Source organism: Manis pentadactyla, chromosome 7, assembly GCF_030020395.1.
Source record: "Manis pentadactyla isolate mManPen7 chromosome 7, mManPen7.hap1, whole genome shotgun sequence".
NCBI classification, from domain to species: Eukaryota; Metazoa; Chordata; class Mammalia; order Pholidota; family Manidae; genus Manis; species Manis pentadactyla.
The window spans coordinates 13,722,786-13,741,076 of NC_080025.1; the positions used below are offsets into that span (position 1 = coordinate 13,722,786).

The 18,291-nt window shown below is 43.6% G+C and overlaps 1 protein-coding gene across 1 annotated transcript in view; it reads left to right on the top strand.

Annotated features, from left to right (window-relative positions):
* Nucleotides 1–4,600: 4,600 nt before the first annotated feature.
* Nucleotides 4,601–18,291, top strand: part of ASAH1 (N-acylsphingosine amidohydrolase 1) — a 30,262-nt gene continuing 16,571 nt past the window's right edge. Inside the window, exons 1-4 of the mRNA XM_036894172.2 lie at nt 4,601–4,939; nt 11,936–11,982; nt 15,880–15,970; nt 16,388–16,474. Of these exons, the coding sequence (XP_036750067.1) occupies nt 4,871–4,939; nt 11,936–11,982; nt 15,880–15,970; nt 16,388–16,474 (294 nt within the window). The 5' untranslated portion in view covers nt 4,601–4,870. The remainder of the gene's footprint in view (nt 4,940–11,935; nt 11,983–15,879; nt 15,971–16,387; nt 16,475–18,291) is intronic.

An 18,291-nucleotide genomic window follows, 5' to 3' on the forward strand; every position in this document is an offset into this window, starting at 1 on the left:
TGAGTTTTCCCTTTATTAATTTTCAGACAGCCATCATGTTAACATAGACTTTTTGGACTTTGTTGGAAATGTGCCAGTTTTGGAAGATGTGGTCAAAGGCAGCAACCACTTCCCTTTCCAGACTTGTCATCCAGGACTTGATGTAGTGACCTTACCACCATGGACAGGCAGATCTGAATGAGAGCCAGAGAGGCCAGACCACACAAGTGCAGTGACCATCCCAGCTATTTAACAATTAGGTAAGTTCCTCCTCCAGGGGATTGGAGAGAAAGGTGGGAGTTTTCTCCCAAAAACATCTGATGGTAGTTCCAGGTTTTGTGAAGCCTGAAGCTTATATAATTTGGATGGTCCTCTTTAAAGAAAAGAATACAAAATTGCAAGTGTAAAAGTAGGTAGAAGACTTGGTAGAGGACTGAACAAGTGAAAGTCCTGAAACTTAAGCATCACAGCTTTACAATAAACCCTCCTCTGTTCTTGAGAAGGTAGAAATACCTATTATAATGTGTGCATCCTAACAGATGCACACAATCATTCAAGTTGCAAGCAAACCAACTTGAACTCGCTTAAGTAATAAAGAGTAGTAGGTCATATTAATGAAGAGTCCAGTTGTTGGACAGGCTCTGTGGTTGGTGGATCTAGCAGCCTAACAATGTCAGAGTGACCCAGTTTCTTTTCATCTCTCTTCTGTGCTGTCCCCGGTGTCTACTCATCCTTAGGTGGCTCCCTTCATATTTACAGCATGAATACCAACAGCAATGGCAACTACTAGCTTACCCGTTCCTCTTAGAAAGAAGGGACGGTTGCCCAATCACAGAGCAAAAGCCCTGAGTTTCAGACCATGTCCTGTTGGATTCAAGAGTCTGAATGACTAGGGCCAAAGCCCAAACTTATGGCAAGAGGGGTGGGTAAGCTTACATGTCAGGTCAGCCAGCACCCACCTCCAGAGAGAAGGCTAAGGAGGTGGCTCCTCCAAATCACGTGGCTGCTACGTAACAGAGGAGTGGAACTGAGGTTGGTGAAACAGCCCCAATATTAAACCAGAGGTTGGAGTATGGAATCATGGGCTACATGTATTGAAAGTTTCCAAGATACTCATTTGCATTCTCTCCTCCATCTTCATTTTTCTCTACCTGTGAGACTGAAAGCCCCAGGAGGGCAGGAATCATCTGTTCACCAGTTACCCATCACTAGAATAAATGCTCAGATTCCACTGAATGAACACATGAATTGACCCCAGATTTATGAGAAATGGCTGATTGGAGGGCTAAATAGGTAACTCTAAGGGTCTGTAAAATGGGACTATGCAGGAATAGAAAGAACCACAAGAAGATTTAGACATCATTGGACTTGAGCTGAATTGACAATTTTCAGGTCAGAACCACGTATCTTACCACAGACAGTGGAAATAGGGCAGTAGGATAGCATGTCTGAGATGTCTGATTCAATAAGACATCAAACATGTTTTACAAAGAAAGATAAATGCAAAGTGAATATTTATTTTGACATTATATGGGGGGGCAATTGGATTAAATGTGAGCACTCAATTTGCAGTTGTTTGGAGCTGCCTTGAGCTGAAGGTAATGATTTAACATTTTTCTACATAAAAATCAAACATAAAGCAAGTAATTTTTTTAGTGTGACAAAACTACTGAAGAAAGAGTCACGTTACAATTTTTCATGACCTCTGATTTTCCATTTTTTACATCTTTTATTATCTAGATCCTTCCTAAAAAGATGGACAAAAATCTAGGCTTTGAAATTCAGATTACATTTTAAAGATACTAATTTTTTTAAACAACTCATTGGCAAATATTTCTGTTAAAATTATTTTTCAAACTGAAACATTACCTCCATATTTCTTGCTCTTTTGTTACAAGTTTTTGAATACTCTATTTTATTAAATCAAGTTATACCTGTTCCAGGTAATACGGTGTTATGTGCAGTAGATTTCATGTAGGGTGGGGTGGTTAGATTGCAGTAACTTTAAATCAAGACTCCACCTCTGGAAGTTAAGAATGTTAGGGTAGGAGATATTCTGGTAAACAATTTGATTACTGATACTGACTCTTGGACACTAAACAGGTTATCTAAGTCTTAAACTTGATGCTTGTTGTGAAGATACTGTATTTGAACCACCCTTCCCACCAACATCGTTACTCATTTATACATTTAAATACCATTTTCTGTTAGTGTGTCAGCATGCTGCAAACCATGGTGAAGTTTCCATTTGCCACATTCCTTGCCTGGGAATTCTGACATTTCCAGTATTGAAGAATGAAGTAGGAGAAAAAATGTACATAAAACATGCATAAAATGGTATAATTTTGGAAAAGTAGATTTAAATTGTTAATTTGAAAATAGAATCAACAATATATAAAAGGCCTGTGAAAGATAAATGCAAAATAATATGAAAATTGTTCTAAGAATATGCCACTGATAAAAGATTTCTGCATAAACTGATCTTGCCAGATCCCTAACCACCAATTAATATCCTCTCATAGGAAAAAAATATGTTTGGTGACATGTTCAAAATGCACTCAGTAGTACTTACAGTGAATGATCCTCAAACCAAATAGCTCTTTGTATCCTAAAAGATGGGAAGCCTCTCCTTCTGCAGACTTATTTTAAGGCCCAAGATAATTCAACATACTTACACATTATACATTTGTCTTGAGTGAAGCCCAGATCTTTACAGTGGCTCAAAGAGGCCTGTACAATCTGCTCCACCCTGCCTGACTCTCTGACCTCATCTACATTTTGCCCCCACCCCTTCTGCTCCTCCAGCACTGACTTCCTTGCTGTACCAATGTGCCAGGCCCATTCTCAGTTTTAAGCCTTTGACCCAGCTGCGCCCTCTGCCTGGAATACTCTTCTCCAGATGTCCACCAGGCTGATCCTCTCACCTGCTTCAAATCTCTTTCCAAACTGCAGTTTCTCAATAATGCCTGTTCTGTCCATCTTATTTTACATTGTGACTCTCTCTGCTTTTGAATACCATACTCTGCTTTTATTCTACATTTGTTACCTCCTAACATCTCATAAAAGTTTTCCTGCGTATTATGTTTATTGTCCATTTCTCATCTGGAATGTAAGCCTTGAGGGAAGAACTTTTTTGTTCTCTGCTAATCCCCTGTATCTGGAGAAATGATGCTTAGCACATGGTAGGTCTACAGTAACTATTTCTTGAATCAGTATTTCTATAATCTGCTTGCTTTCTGTTGAATCAAGAACCACTTTAATCATGTGATATATTTCAAAATCAAGTTGAAAAGGAACAAAGGAAACCTCACTTAAAATGGGGTCAGGAACGCCTGAAGGAGAAGCTCTCATGCATTACCACCCCCACTCTTTGCACACCCTGAACTCTTGCTCTCCTGCAATGGACTTTCATTCCAAACAGCCCCTCTCAACTTCCTTCTTTCCTCTATGAAAGCAAGCCCACTGCTTTGCTTTCCAGATTTGCCAATGGTTCACCATAGGTTGCATGTCCTGAACTGTAATTCCTCTGCTATTTCCAAATAAACTAATTTTGCCAGTAAAATAACTGGCTAATTTATTTTTAAGATTGACAGGAGGAATGCTCTCTCCCCCAACCCCAAGTGTAGGAAAAAAAGACTCCAAACATCAAATTCTGCTTTCCCAACAAAAAGACTGAATTTCTACAGAAGTAATACCAGTGCGTAAAACGACAAGTTCACCCAAACACAAGAAAAAAGAAATAGATTAAGAGTTTAGTGATAGTATCTGAGTTTCACTGAAGCATTAAAAAATTGCTAGTTGGGATATCAGCCAGAAAAGTGGGACTAAGAGAGTAGGATTTTCTGTTGGACTTTAAGTAACTCATCCTAGGGAGTGGTCACGTCCATGGAGAGCACAAATGCCAAGCAAGCAGTTCTGAAAACATTTGTTTTTCAGGTGCAGGCTAAGCCGACACTCAACACCTTTCCCCCTCCCAGGTTTAGCTCAGCTCTGCAGCCTAAAGCCTTTCAAGATGCCGGTGAAAACACAGCTGCTGAATGGCTAAATACTACGGGGAAGGGAGGTTTACAGTTAACCTGGTCATTCCACCTGTGTCTACCTGCAGATAACTGAAGCCTCGATTCTGTGATTCAGCTCTGCTGCGAAAGCCTAAATGGGTAATTCACAGCCTGGAGTATCTGTGGAGATTAGATTATCCCCTATCCCGGGCGCTGACACCTAAGCCTGTCCAGTGACCCTGCGTTCGGGATCAGTAACCGCAGTAATTCGGCCTGCTCTCCTCAGCGGGCAAAGACGTCAGGGCCCTGTGCTCTGCGGCGATTCGACTCCCGAGCTGGCTGCGTTTAGTGGGCGTTTGGCATCAAGTGGCTGAGTGCAGACCTCGCCCTGGGCCGTTTGGGGACCGCTGCATAGGCGGCGCCAGGCCCGCAGGGGCGCAGGACCTCCTGGCGGCCAGCGGCACGCGGCCGAGACCTGACGATGGCCCACGCCCGGCTCCCAGGTGTGCGCGGACCCGCGTAGGGCGAGACCCGGGGGCTGTCTCAGCCCCACCCACGGGGCGGGCCCTGGCTCGGCCCAACCACTGTTCACAGGGTTGGGGGGTGTGTGGCGATCAACTCCACAGTCCTAAAGCGAGCGGCGACTCCCTCCGGAGGCTCCCCGCTGAGGCTCCCGCCTCCGCCCCGAAGCTGCCTCTCCGGCTGCCCAAGGCAGCGCGGAGAAGCCCCGTCCTGTCCTTCCTGCCCCGTGCGCTCCGCGCTGCCCCCGCGCCCCGCGTGGTGCGGTCCGGGTGGCCGGTCACGCTGCGGCAGGGGCGCGGCCAGCCCTAAGTTAAGGAGGTGCCGCGGAGGCCTCCGTGGGTTACCCCGGCAGCGGCGGCGGCTTTCGCACGATGCTGGTCCTCAGTCGCCTAACGCTGGTGCTCCTGGCCGTCGGCTCGTGGGCGCAGTACGCGCCGCCGGTGAGTGCCCGGGGCACAGCGCGCGGATAGGGCGCGCGAGCGCGGGCATCCCTGGCCGGGGCGGCGACGCTACAGGTCTGTGGCTTCCTGCGCGGAGTGTGGGTGCAGAGCGGGTTGGGGGGCCCTGCCCGGCTTGATTCGGTACACGCTGGAACAAACCTGTAGGGGAAATCCTTAGCTCTGTAGAACGCTGGTTGTGATTTGCACCCCCCAGATTTGAGGGGTTGCCCTTGTTCTGCGAGTTCCAGCCTCTCGTGTCCTGAGCTGCTACAAGTTCCAGTCGACTTGTGTCCGTACTTCAGTTACGGGACAGACTGATGGCCTTGGCACTCTGCCCAGTGACGAGGTGCTGAAGAAGTTGCAGCCAAGAAAGGCCTGGGCGTCTCCAGTAAGGGCGTGGGAACAGCCAGGCGGGCCCAGTGGGGCAGCTGTGCTTTCACCCCCGAGTCCTCGTGCACGCCTGTCCTGTGGCTCTTTCCGTGCAGGAAAGTCATAGGAACACAGACTGATCATTGCAAGAGGCAGTGTTCTATTTCACAGAGGAGGAAGTAGACTCCGAGAGGGAAAATGTCTAGCCGGAGGTCACACTGCTGTTTAAGGAAGCTGTCTACAGCCAGGCCTCTCAGTTGACGTCCAGTCTGGGGCTCTTTCATAATTACTTTTTTTTTTTAAAGGAGTTAAGACTGCATTTTTTTATTTGCCAGCGGATCAGATAAGTACGAACTTAGGTGCATCTGGCCTGAGACTAGATGAGGATGATCCTGAATAGCTAGGTAGGATATTGAGAGTGGGAGCAAGATGAGCATTCTTTTCTTTTTATTCTTCTATTTCTACAAGGAGGAATTCTTTAAGAATAAAATCTTGGTAGGATATTACTCAGCCATTAAAAATTGATAGTGTTAATGCAAATAAATAAAAATGTTAAGCAAATAAGAGAATACACATTAATATATAAAGTGATTTCAGTAACAAAAATACACAGTATATGTCTATGTGGACAAGGAGGGGAAAGAAATAAGGAAAAATAAACTTAGTTTGCTTTACTGTGAGTAGGGAATTCATTGGCATTAAAATAGTTGAAATTATGGGAATTCTTAACAAATTTAATACTTGGATACCATTAATATCCTTCAGCCAGCCACCATGAGGGAACACACCTATAAGTGAACAAACCGGGTTTATTAGTCTTTGCGGTGAGGGAGAATGCACACTACGGGCAACTGGGGGGCCTCTCAGTAAAAGGGCATTAGGAGAATCCTGTTTCATAATTTGGACTCTGGTTGTGTGATTTACTCTAGATTGGATGCTTTTAGAAAGTGGGGAAGTTCTATGGTAAAGCAGAAACATTCATTTAGCAAGAGGAGGGGGTGTTTGCTGTTTTGTGAGTTGCACAATACCCTGGTTTTTGTGCTTAGAATCATGAAGTGGCCTTGCTTTGTCTCATCTTATGTCTCAGAGTAACCTCAACTGAGGTACGTATTCTGTGAGATTGGTTATGTCCAGCATGAGAAGAGAAGTAACCCGCCTGGGAGGGTCAAACCAGCTGGTAATAATATTGAGACCTAATGGTGAACTAGTTTCAGATGTAAGGGGCTGCTTTTTTTTTTTTTTTTGGTCTTAATTATTTTTTCAAGCAAAAGTGTTTTAAAAGCTAATTTTAGAGTGAGAAGAATCCAGAGCCCCTCTTAGGAATTTAATAATTCTTATCTAGAATAGTGGTTGTCAAAATATAGTCCAGCCACTGGTTATTGGTTTGGGATGCTGCTTTCACAAGTCTTTAATGAAATGAGAAAAATGAGGGCATAAAACTAAAATAATTAATTTGGAATGTTAGCTTTTATTCTGATTTCATGGCCTTCCAGTTTTTGTGGTTAGAACGTTCTTTTATGTGTGTGGGTTTTTGTTTTTTAGCATTTATACTTGGGAGTAAAAATTTGGACTCCCCGGTGCTGGGCCCCTCTGAATTTTTTTTTACTGATCTAGAGAATTCTGGGAGCCACCGAGTGAAAAACCTTTGGAACCGCACAGAAATTTAGTGACCTCATTCTCCTGATAAGAATGAGCTGTTTTTCACTTTGAATCATTGTGTGATGAACTGTTCGTAGCTACATAGTGACAAGATTTCAAAACTACTTTTGATAAATAGGAATAAATGAGGGCCAGCTTTCAGTTGCAAACAAAAATCATTTGAGTGGAATGTCTGTGGGTTTTGTTTTTGAGGCTTCTTAGTATATGGCATATTTAAGGTCTCCCTGAGTCATTCTTTATTAACTAATTGTATTTAGAGTCCTATCAAGAGATGTGGGAACAGGTGTGGCACAAGAAAAGTCTGGAGAGGGAGATGGGGAACAGTATCATCCAGGGCTCTGTAGACCTTGTTAAGGATTTTGTAATTTATCCTAAAAACAATGGGAAGCCCCTGGATAGTTTCAAACCATATATGACAAAATTTTTTCAATTAAAAAGGTCAGTTTGGATTGGGGCAAAAGGCACATAGGAGACTAGTCCCAGGAAAAACACAGGGTAACGTAGAGGAGGGTGGTCCCAGTGATGAGGGATAGGTCCTTCCTGAAATGCTCAGCTGGGTGAACGGTGGCCTCACCACCAGGGAACACAGGGAGGGAACATTTAGGGGTGGGAAAAGGAACATCATTTTCCCTCTGGTTATGCCGAATTTCAAGTGGCACCCAGATAGCCCTGCAGGCCTTTGGGGCCGGAGCTCAGAAGGGGGAGGCTGGGAGTAGTAGGCTGTTATTCACACTTATGGGAGCAGGTGAACACTGAGCAGACAGAAAGGGGGAAAGGAGGGGCCTGGGCAGAGGCGTAGGGACCCGCACATCTCTGTGTGAGGCAGAGGACCCGCAGAGCCGCAGCCAGCACGGGAGAAGCGCGAGCAGAGCGCAGGACAGGTCGCTTCGTGGAATGCCATCGACATGTCCAGTGGCCATTGTGCTGGGCAACTGGAGGTCCTGGGCACCTTGGCTAGAGCAGTGTGGGAGCAGAAGATAGATTTCCATAGGCTGAGGAGTGATCAGAATGAAGGGAATCAGTGAGCGAGATGATGCTTTGCAGTGATAAATACAGATAATACGGGAGGATGAATAATGGCTTCCCAAAGGCGCCCGTGTCCTCATCTGCAGAACCTGTGCGTGTGTTACTTTATTTGGCAGAGGAGACCTTGCAGATGCGATTTAGTGAAGGATCTTGAGCTGGGAACATTATACTGGATTATCCCGGGGAGCCCAGTGTAATCACAGAGGTCCTGAGAAGAGGGAGGGAGGAGGCCAGGGAAGAGGGCTGCTCTGCTCCCAGCTTTGAAGATGGAGGAAGGAGCCGGAAGCCAAAGAATGTGGGTGACTTCCAGAGGCGGGAAAGACCAGGGGAGCAGATTCTGCCTACAGCCCCAGCGGGAGCTCAGCCCTGCAGGCTGACTTCAGAGTCTGACCTTCAGAGCTGTAGCGTAATACTGAACGGTGTTGATTTAAGCCACTAAGGCTGTGACCATTTGTCATAGCAGCAATAGGAAATGAGTATGGTTAAGTCCTGCCAAGTACTGGTATTGGTCCCTGAGGTATGAATGTAATTGTGTCCAAGAGACTACCAATTAATTTTTGGCATTCAGGTAGTAGCTGGAGTCTTGACCAATGGAGGCCGGTAGAAGAAGCTTTTGGGAGGAAAGGCGATCCCTGAGAGACTTCTGGCTCAGAATAGCCACAGTTCTGGAGAGTAGGAATAATAAATGAGGGTGAAAGGAGAGGTAAATTGAAGGGCTAGAAAATAACCCGGTGGCAGCCCCTGCAAACAACTGCGTACTGGCATTTTCACTAAACAAAAACTAAACACACACAGTCTGCCTCTCCTCTTTTTTTTCCATGCATGCACCACCTCAAAGGGTTTTCCTCTAGAGAAACTGAGCAGCTGAGCAAGAGCATGGACGGCGCCGCTGGGTCGGTGCCCTACAGCAGCGGTTGGCAACCAGCAGGCCAGATCCAGCCTGCCACCTGTTTCTGGAAGGCCTGCGAGCTAAGAGTGTTTTTTATGTATTTTTTAAGTAGGGGAAAAAGCAAAAGAAGATTAATGTTATAGGAAGTGATGTGACATTCGCGTGTCGGTGTCCGTAAGTCCAGGTGTATCGGAACACAGCCACGCTTGGTCATTTGCTTATTGTCTGTGGCTGTTTGAGCAACACGGCCGGTGAGCTGCTCAGCAGAGCCCGTATGCCCTGTGCCCATGGCTGCTGGGCGCACTTCAAAGGATAGTTACGCAGTTACAACTCAGCACCATTTCAGGTTCCACATGTATCAGTGTACCGTGGATATTGTTTTATTCTTTAAAGAAAAAAAAATTACCAGTGCAAACCTATCATGTCAAAACAAGAAGGAAAGAGAAAGGTGAACTTCAGATGTGCCATTGAGGCAAAGTGGAGTATGGATTGTGTTGTTGCCTAACTAGATGGCAAAACGTTGTGTTCATTGTGCAGCGACACTAGAGTTGGGCTGAAAGAATGCAATGTATGTCGACATTACTACGTAAGCAGTGTTTACCAGTATTCACAGTTTAGCAAAAAAGTGATCAAATAAGAAAATTGAAGGCAAGAGTGTCTCCTGACAGCAGAATTTATTTACAAATTTTAAAAAGCAAAATGAGGCTGCAACCAAAGGAAGAAGTCTCTATTCACACTACATTTGACTCTTGAACACCATCTGTTTGAACTGTGTATAGATTTTTTTTTCAAATGAATATAGTGGAAAGTGTTTTGGAGATTTGCAACAATTTGAAAAAACGTTTTCTCTAGCTATATTGTGAGAATGCAGTATATAATTGGATATAACATACAAAATAGGTATTAATGGACTGTTTATGTTCTTGGTAAGGCTTTTGATCAACAGGCTATTAGTAGTTATGTATTTGGAGAAACAGAAGTTATTTGTGGATTTTTGTGTAGGGGGAGGTGGGTTTACCTACCCCTGAGTTGTTCAAGGAACAGCGGTATGAGCCTTTAGATGAGAACAATTGCCTGGGTTTTTGGCAGAAACATCAATATAAATAAAAAGGCAAATAATTCCCAGTTGTGTTCTGTGGCTCTTGAAGTTATTGATGCTGATCAATTATTGATATTTATTAGAGCATCAGTGCCAACTTTGAGACTGAAGAATTAGTTTCTATGAATTGTCTGCATGAAACCACTGTGGCAAGGATGTTTGAAAGAAAATGAGAATTTAGTAAGTCAAGAAGATCTGCTATGACGTGCAGCAGTTGATAGTGATAAAAATATGTATGAAGCAAAAAACTTAGTTGGACAAATGTACAGATTTGTGAGAATGCAAGGTGCTTAAAGTTTGTGGCTATTTTATTATTGTTTGGCAGGGTCTTTGTGGAAAATATTTGAATCTATCATGAGTTACTGAACTAGTTACATCCACCATGAGCTTTTGTTCTCATAGAATTAACCATCACCATTTCTGTGAATTTTTATAAGAAATAGATGCTGAATATCCTGACTTCCCCTTCCACACAGCAAGTAGCAGTGAAGTTTTACTGCGATTTTTGAGCTCAGGGCTGAAACTCAAATTTTTCTGAAGAAAAATTGTCCTCGGCCACTATTACTGAACACTGAATGGCCTTGGAAATTAGCTTTTGCTAATTTGGTATTGAATTATGAAATTCTTATTTAGTGTCTAAGATTTCATATATTAAATTCTAATAATTTAGAAATAGTTTAAATTCTAATGCTTGAATCAGATATTGATAACATGATGCTGTTTCCTAATGAATTTAATCTCAAGTTACAAGTCAAAGCAACATTACATGAGAAACTTACATTAAAGTCACATGCATAAGAAAGTAATGTTGACAGCAGTGTTTGAGCCACAGGTACTGTCAAGCTACTTTATGTACTTCCATGCTATCAGAAGTTAAAACAAGGTGTGAGATCTCTGTTCCCACAAATTTACTGCAGTTTTATTCTCTGAGCTTCATCTACAGTTCTGGTAGTTTCTTTCCCTAGTAGCCTTTCCTATTATTGTGGTTGATACTTCTTGAAAATTATCCTACTTTTACAATGTTGGGTTTCCTAAGGAAGACACGCCTGCTAACCTGAACTAGTAATGAGAGGATCATCAATCCACACGGACTTTTGCATCATTTATGTTAAGACCTAATTGTGTTTTGCTCGTGAACCGGAACAACCCTCCCTGAGACAGTCTCATGCCTTCGTGGCTTCAGCAGTGGCCATCTTCACCTCGAGGAGCACAGGAGACAATGACAAACAAATAATTATAACGCAGAGTCTTAAGTATGGTAATGGAGGTGTGTGCACATGCCACGGGGGTGCAGGGGGAGGACGGCTGTGTTCATATGGGAAGCAGGTGAAGATTTCACCACAAAGGCAGTGTTAGAGCTTAGAAATTAAAGCCAGGTAGAGAGGGGGCATCCTAGGCAATGGGGACACCATATGCACAGGCACGGGGGTGGGGGGTGAGATCGTAGGAAGGGGCTGCATGTGGCCATACAAATAGGGGGAATGGCAGGAGAGGAGGGTGGCATAATAAATTATGGCCAGTTATGTGGGGTCCTGCACAGCGCATCCTGAAAATCCGGTTTGGGATGCAAATCTCTATTGCAATAGAGTTAGCTCATAAATTCAAGTTGACATTACATCCTATCAAGAAATTTACTTTCAGTGATGAATCAACCTGATATAAACATTTTTCATCTACTTTCTTATATGTCTCCTCTTTACTCAATATATTTGCATTGAAAAAGCCAAATTACACCATCTGATACTAGTGCAAATTGAATTGAGACTGAAAATACATGTAACTTTGAGATTTTAGGAGTTTTCATGGAAGGAAAAGACTTTTACAGAGGTACTGAAATGGTCTAAAAGGGCAAATCATACTTGATTTTGTCTTCACGATCTTTAGCTGTTTTTGCAAATCACCTATTCAATTTTTTTTTTTTTTCCTGAAACTATTAATTTCCTTTGTTTTTTAGTGGACAGAAGACTGCAGAAAGTCAACCTACCCCCCTTCTGGACCAACGTGAGTAAACACCACATGATCAAAACTCACTGTGACCTTTGAGGAGACGTGTTTCCCCTATGTAATGATTTCATAAAAATATCAAGAAAAACTTAGGCCATGTCTTATCATGTCTCAGTATGTATTTGGCTAAGACTCTTGCATTTGAAAACACCCTATGACTAAAATATCCATGTTTGGTCCATCAAAATCTTAGGAGAAAAGGGTTTCCATTCTCCACTAAATTCTTCTCTACCACTAAGCGTTTTTCTTATTTTGACAAATGCAGAGCCAACCTGTGATTTTCTCTGCTGCCTGAGTGTAAACTACCAGATGATATTGGAACAAAAGCATAGGGTCTCACAGGCAAAACATCCAAGAAATAACCCTGGTATGATAATCAAAGCTACTGAGGACAAACGGGATTGGAAAACCTAAGGGAAGGGCCACTATGGTGTTTTAGTGTGTTTAATGTTAATATTTTTCATCTGGATATGTGGCCTTTTCAAATCCTTGTGGCTAAATGCATCTGTGAGAAAGACCTGGGGATAGCCCACTGGCCCAGAGGACACAGATGAGGAAAAGAAGGGGAGGGCCAGGGCCAGGCGATCTTTTTTGCCCTCTCTCTGGAAGTAGTAGCCTGCTCGGGGTTGGGGACGGCAGAGTACAACTCTGACCAGTACCCTCTGGATGACATTTTTGTTTTTTTGTAACATTCCAGTTACATATGCTGTACTGCCCTTGCCTAAATTATTTATTCTAAATAGCCACTGTCCTGGATACAGTGAAATTGTAACAAGCTAAAATCTTTTGATGTACTCACTTTTCTGTAGAAAGAGGCAAATGTTTGGCAGGAGGTGGTTTAGAATGAGTGTTGGTGTTACTCTGAAGCCAGCGCACATCCCGGCCCCGTCTCTAGTGGCTTGGTCTCTGCCTTCCTTTCTGTCCCTGTGGGCACCGTGGTCATTGGGGCCTTACAGATTTCATGCATCTCTCTTAGCTGGTCTCACTGTCCCCTTCACTAAACATTCAATGAGTACCTACCCTGTTTTATGTGCACCTTTATGTCTGTAAATTGATTACCCTGCAGACCTTCCCTGCTTGGGAATTTAACTGGTTCCACATTGCCATGTGTGTGTGTGTATGCTCTTTTTAAAAAGTATTTTACTTTTACAATATTGGGTCTCCAGAGGAAAGAAGATAAACATGCTTGCTGTCTTGAACTAGTAATAAAAGAACCACAAATCCACGTGGACTTTTGGGTCATTTTATGTTGAGCTACTTCTGTTTTGCTGCTGAGCTTAAACAACTCTCCCTAAAGCAGTCTCATTGCTTCATTGTCTCAGCAGTGAATATACAAATAAACTCATTTTTCCTATATTGATGCACCTACATAATGTAAGTGTTTTTGCCCTGGTATTTCTGCTGGGTTCCTTCCTTCCTCGCTAGCCTGTTCCCTACACAGAAATCCTCCACTCTGCTCTCACCCTTCTCTTCTCTGACCGTAAGTGAATCTTGAGACCTGGGAGAGAAATGTGACATTCGTATACCTTGGGATGACAGCAGCACCCTCCTGCACATGTTAGGCCGTGCTGCTCAGGCGAGTGTGTTGAATTCTGGAGGTGTGCCTGGGCGACTGTCGGGGAGGAAGGGCGCGCCTGTTTACCCACCAGACCAGACAGACCCATGCAGGGGGTCGAGCTGACAGCCAGGACACCCCATGCCTGTCTGACTCCCATTAGCATTGCTTTCCTCCTGCTCACTGGCGCCCAGCAGATGCTGTCTTGTTTATGTGTGTGTATGTGTTGTGTCACTTGAACTAGTTTCTAAAACACTTGGGGCACCAGGTGTGTTCAGTCAGTGCTCAGTATTGATCATGAATACCTGGGCACAGCCAAAGCCAAATCTCAAAAATAATTTAATGCTTACTATTCATAATAGGAAACTTCTGTAGTAACTAACTATTGATTAACTACCGAGGCGGAGTATTTTGTTTTTTGCATACTTCCCGTACTCATCACTGCCCTCCCTTCTAAGTTAGATACTATTTGTTTCTCTAGGAAATTGAGGTGGAGATTTTAAATACTGAGATATTTTAGAAAAAAAAATGTTTAATGAGAAGTAAAATGGGGGATCTGGCTAAATGTTATTAAGGCAATTTTGTTAATCAGTTAGGAGTTCTTCTGCAGAGTTCTGGCCAGCGGAGGTTTTACTTTTAGGGGGTTTCTGGCATCTCCCCATCCCGGCTTACTCCTCTGCTGAACAAGCGCATTTTCTCTCCATCTCCTCTCTGGCACCCTTGAGCCTGTGCAAGCCTCCAGCCTGAAAATGAATCACGCATTCCGGGCAGGGATAGAGGCGTGCTTTGACTTTGTTGGTTGGCACAAGAGGAGGAACAGCTGATTGGAGTTTATCTTACAACAGTGCCACTCATGTGCATAGGGCTGGGGGCATCACAGATGGCCGGTCGGTGCTTCTAGACATGGGAATGGGAACGCACAGGAGAGCAGGGGGAGGATGCTCGCAGCCCTCGCTGAGACCAGATGGATGATAATTATTTTATTGGGCAGAATTTTGCCTGTGAAATTATGATCAGTCAGAAACTGAGTTAATTTGTTTTTATATAAAGCATTTTTCAAGGTATTGTAGTACTTAAGTATTGTATAACTTAATGTAGTACTGAACACAGATACCAGCTATTAAGGAAATGGGATTTTGAAAGTGCTTTGAGAAGAGCAAAATTCATTCATTGTGATTTTTGTTTAAATGTACGTTTCCTTTTCTATCTGAATCACAACGTGAGTGGCTGCTGAACAGTTTCATGAAACATTATACGTAAAGCCGGGCCTCAAGCTCAGAGGTATTATTTAGAGAATCAAATTCTTATTCATGACAGCAGACATAAAAATGAGACCACGGTTCATGGCTTTTAGAAACTAATCGATCCCTGCTGTAGACATAAGCCTGGATGACATTTTACGTCAGATCCAGGTAACAGTGTAGCATGTACTGGAATGCCCCTTATCATCGCTGGAGTACAGCAATAATGGAGCAAATGTTAGCTGCTTTTAGGCATAGTTTTAAGGTGATACATAGTTGAATGACACACCCTTAGAAGCTATTGCAGGTTAGTAACAAGTGCCAGAAGATGTTTCTATAGCGACAGAATAGTTGTAGATTCATCCACCAGAAATACGGCTCCGCTCCACTGGTAAGGAGTGGGCATTGCTGTATCCTCACAGTGGACATCCGCTGTGGAGATTATGAGCAGGACGCTGGGGGATGGGTGTGCTCGAACAGAGCGTAGGGCCTGGACTTACTGCCGAAGACTGAGAAGACAGGAAGCAGAGAAGGACGAGCAGGCTGGCTGAGGGCAGAGGGAAGGTTCTGGAAGGCAATCTCAGGAAGCTAATGCATGTCACCCCGCTGGGGGCTCACCAGCGACCCTGCTGAAGCCACACTAGACACTAGAGGACGGTGATGTGGCAGCAGTGTTAGACTGTCCATGGGGGAACTCTGACACTGGAAGACCAGAGGGAGAAACGTCTAGAGCCTAGACTGAATCTTTGCAGAGATTTAGGTGGGAAAAGAAAGCAGCTGTCTTCCGGCAATGATATTCAGGTGGTTACCTACAGCTCTTGAGCCAAAATGGATTCCTTCACAATCACCAATTCATGTTAACCTCCCAGAATGTATAATTCTGTATTCTAAGATTTCCAAAACTACTTAGAATTGTATGTACAACATACAGCAGAAGCCCTGGTGGAAAATGAGCTTTCTTGCAAATTTTGGTTTGAGTACCAGCCTTAATGTTGTGTTATTAAAAATATGCCTCTAAGATATCTATATAGACAGAACTATCAAATTCCTATCCAAAAACTGCTTTTAATATTCCAAGCTGATAACCTCTCATTACAGCTACAGGGGTCCAGTTCCATGGTACACCATAAATCTTGATTTACCACCCTACAAAAGATGGCATGAATTGATGGCAGAAAAGGCATCAGCGGTATGCTATGATTCTTGTATCTTCTATTTCTGATTTTATGGAATATAATTGCATTTTTAAAAGATACTTCATGAAATCACACACCAAGGATTTCAACAGTGGGCTTCTGACTCTTCCCTACCATTTGCAGTAAACAATGTTAGAGGAGAAAATATTCCTCTGGAATCTCTTGCTCTTTTTACTAGCCTTTGCCTTTGTTCCCTTTTCTGTATCACTTACCTTTGTCTAAATAGTTAATCAAGTGTCATTTTAAAGATGTATTGTGTTTATATATTACTTGAAATTATTTTCAAATAGCACTCTATTTTAGTTAGCTGCCTGTGAGTAAGGCAAAAGACTATTTTCATCTTACCAATATAAATCTTAAATGTCACCACTTCTTTATGTCCTTTACTAATTTTTAAATTTATTTTCCAGGTGAAGGTTATAGTGAATTCTGTGAAGAATCTAGTAAATGCATTTGTGCCAAGTGGAAAAATTATTCAGATAGTGGATCAAAAGTTGGTAAGAAATACTGTTTCCCATAGTAAATTTTAAACATATACACATATATTTACAGAATGTAGAAAAGGCTCTGGTATTTATTTAAAGGCATAATTTGACCTCTTTTAAGGAGCTTGGACAAGTTTGCATTTATTCTAGACCACTGTCAAAACTTCAGAGGGACTTAAAATTCTGGTAAGATTGGAGTAACAGGACACAAAATAGCACGCAAATTTTGGCAGTTAACTGCTCTTTAATGTTATTTTTAAAGTGTGGACTCTTTTATAGAAGAGTGGTATATAAATAGGTCTATTTCATAGGGAGTATGGCATTTCCTTACCCTATTATGTATGTAGGTTTGCAAGTTCACTATTGAAAATTCGGGTTTTTTCTTAGGTTCTTTGCCTGAGTATCTCAGGACACCCAGAGATTTTTCTAGGTAAGATTGAATGATAGTCATCTGAGCCCAGTATTTGATGGAGTTCTCAGTAGCTGTAAATGTTGAAACTCATGCAGTTACATATTTCTTATGGCTGTGCATTCATTCACCCAGCCGTATCATTTTCCTCCTGGTCAGGCAGAAAGATTCCATTTCTCAGCCTCTTTTTTTTCTTTAGGTGCAACCAGTGGAAAATCTAGGGCCCCATGAGAGACCTTCACCATCGCTAAGGGTTCTTTGCTCTGGGGCCTTCACTGGCCTGCAGGGTGCAAAGGACAGAGGACGAGGAGGCCTGAGGGCAGATGTTCTAACTCGGGACAATGACCTTTCAGATGGGTGGTATTTTGCTGGGCCATTGGTGCACCGTAGACTGGTCAGCAGCATCCCTGGCCTCTGCCCTCTGTGCCCGCAGCACCCCTTCAGCCGTGATGACCAGAAGTGCCTCTGGACATCACCAGTGTCCTCTGGGGGGGCAAAACCAGCCCCGGTTGAGCATCACGGTCTTAGAGGCTGGGTGCTCTGGGCCTGTCATCCCTGTGACACGCCACCTGCTGCCACCAAGCCTGTTGTCCCTCTTGTGTGTGTTCTCAGAGCCTTTGGTCAGGGCTGTCCTGTGTCCATGCTGACCCACCTCCTGTAGCAGAAGGGTGGGCGAGAACGGCAGACAGGCCCGGGGCCCGGCTCCTGCTCTGCGTGCCTGCAGGGTGGGCTGCAGGGTGCCAGCAGTGAGTCCAGGCTCTGCAGTCAGACAACATCAGGGGTTTTGTTTGCTCTTTAAACACTGGATTTTAAGGTCAGGTCAGAACATACTAGCTGTGTGTCCTTGTGAGGATTAAATGGCATACTGTGTTTAAAGCCCAGTTCCTGGATGCAGGGCATGGTTAATGCTCAGTAAGTCATTTTTGTTTATTAAATTGGCAGGACTATGCCCCTTGTGCAATGCTTGGAATTCCTAGGGCAAAAAAATGTACATGTGGTTAGTTAGGTCACATTACTTATCAGTATGAAGTTGGTGAACAATGAGACTTGCAAATTTTAAGCACACCATTTTAGCAAGAGGCTGCGAGCTTAAGTCGTCATCTCATTGGTAGCGAATAGTTGCGTTTGAGGAAAACCGCGTAGGTCCACCATTGGGTTTGCTGTGTGTCCGTGGCTTGCTCACAGAATGCAGTGACACATCCTAGCCCGGGATGCCCCTCCTCGCGTGGGGGCAGGTTAGGTTCCCCGGGCGGTTAGCCCAGTTCCCTCTCCAGCTGGAGAGTGGGGCAAAGAGTATAAGGCAGGAAGAATCAGCCTGAGAATCTTAGCTCTTTGCATAGTACCTGAGAACAGATGAGTTTAAGGGCCCACAAATAAGGGTTAAAGAATTAGGGGTCTGATAGTGAACATTACATAGAAT